Raw genomic sequence first — 1,868 nt, forward strand, 5'->3', positions numbered from 1 at the left:
TATATATATACTGTGTACATTTAGGCAGATATCTTTATTATATTCGTAAAAATAATAATTTAAACTATAATATACGTTCACTCGTTTTGCTTTTACTGGACCTTTCAGGGGCGTGCTGACCTTCAGGTACACTTTTCCTATCAAAAGTACAGTGCCTGTATTTCTCAAGAATTCGAGAGTATAAGTGATCCGGCAATTTATGACGTCAAAGGACCGGAGGCTCGGAAGTTGCTATAAAAGGCTCGAACTTTTCGCATTGCTTTAGTTCAGTCGCGATTCTATTATAAACATGGTCCTTAAGGTGAACCTTCGCTCAGTGTTGAAAACGTGCAGTGAACAATAATTCACTATTTGTAGGTGTGGATCATACTCAAAATCTACCTTTTCCAGGTATTTACAGTAGTGGTGCTCGCAGTCGCCGTCGCAGCCCGACCTGAAACTCCTTCTTACTCTCCTCCTGCTCACCCAGCCCCTTCGTACTCACCTCCCAGCCCATCCTATAGCGCGCCCGTCCGCCCTTCTCCTTCCTACAATGCCCCCGTCTATGCAGACGTGAGTGTGGATATCAGTTGCATTGCAGCATACCACATTTGTTGTAATTATTTTTCGTTAGTGTTGTTGATAATATGAAGTGAATGATCACGGTTTTACTGCTTTATGAATGCCATTTACTTCCACATGCAGGTTCCACCTCAATACAATGCCCAGTATAACGTAAACGACGAATACTCTGGAAACAACTATGGACATCAAGAGGATCGCGATGGCTACAACACACAGGGAACGTACTATGTGCAGCTCCCCGACGGTCGTCTGCAGAAGGTCACCTACTACGTCGATGGCGAGTCCGGCTACGTGGCAGAAGTCACCTACGAAGGAGAAGCACAGTATCCAGCTTATCAGCCCGTTCAATCAACTTCTTATCAGCCCGCTCCTTCACCGTCTTACGCTTAATTCAGATGCTGTATCCCGTAAACATGGACAGAGGAAGCCATAATTTATTTGTAATATAAATCGTACCTGCTGCATAATCATCGATGTTTGAATTTGAATTCCCTAAAGATTATTTCAAAAATTGATACAAATGTCTGGTTGGACGTTTATACATACGTATTTGCATATACATATATACATACATACACATACATAAACACAACCATATTTTATAAATATATATACCTACACACATATATACATATACAATTATATATTATACATATACATGCACGCATACACACACATATATATATATACATTTATGTATATGTACGTGTATGTATATGTACACACACTCACACATATATACATATATGCATATATATAAACATATATATTCGAGTCTGTATATGTATTTATACATATGTATCTATTTACATATATATATATATATATATATATATATATATATAGTTTTCTACTTCAACCAACCCGCCCCATCATACTAACCTACTCAATACCTATCAGACGCACAAAGTATTTTGATCTTATTTACTGCACGAAATAAATCGAATATAGTATTTTTTGCTGGGCGAGATAGCATCTAAATATATAATGAAAGAAAAAAAAACATTAAAAAACTATAACCAAGACCGATTCACACATAAACCAAAAAACATAAGAAGGAGAAAGAAACTAGCTTGGGCATAAATTAGTAATGAATATGTAAGTAGAGAATATTCAATTGTATACATATATATACCTATGTCACACACACACAAACGTATTCACAGATCCTGATAAACCTTTTTCGTAGTTTGGTTAAGCTATGACGAGCGGATGGACTGCCATAATGTCGGCTTTCGATGGCCGACTAGATGGCTACTTGGAGTCCGAAGATTCGCACTTCTTGTTTGCCGGTGAACGTTTCA

The 1,868-nt window shown here is 37.6% G+C and overlaps 1 protein-coding gene across 1 annotated transcript; it reads left to right on the top strand.

The window, feature by feature from the left end:
- The first annotated feature begins 223 nt into the window (after nucleotides 1-223).
- On the top strand, nucleotides 224-1,031 carry LOC125027496 (cuticle protein 18.6-like). Its single transcript, XM_047616572.1, has 3 exons — nucleotides 224-301; nucleotides 391-552; nucleotides 685-1,031. Exons 1-3 carry the CDS (start codon nucleotides 290-292, stop codon nucleotides 952-954), a joined length of 444 nt encoding a protein of 147 aa, XP_047472528.1. The 5' UTR covers nucleotides 224-289; the 3' UTR covers nucleotides 955-1,031.
- Nucleotides 1,032-1,868: the final 837 nt, after the last annotated feature.

This window comes from Penaeus chinensis, chromosome 7 (genome assembly GCF_019202785.1).
Source record: "Penaeus chinensis breed Huanghai No. 1 chromosome 7, ASM1920278v2, whole genome shotgun sequence".
Lineage (NCBI taxonomy): Eukaryota > Metazoa > Arthropoda > Malacostraca > Decapoda > Penaeidae > Penaeus > Penaeus chinensis.

What these genes read in the sequence shown, in the direction of transcription:
- LOC125027496 (XM_047616572.1), top strand. An exon ending in ATGCCCCCGTCTATGCAGAC is followed by an intron (nt 553 to 684) that starts GTGAGTGTGGAT and finishes TTCCACATGCAG; the next exon opens with GTTCCACCTCAATACAATGC.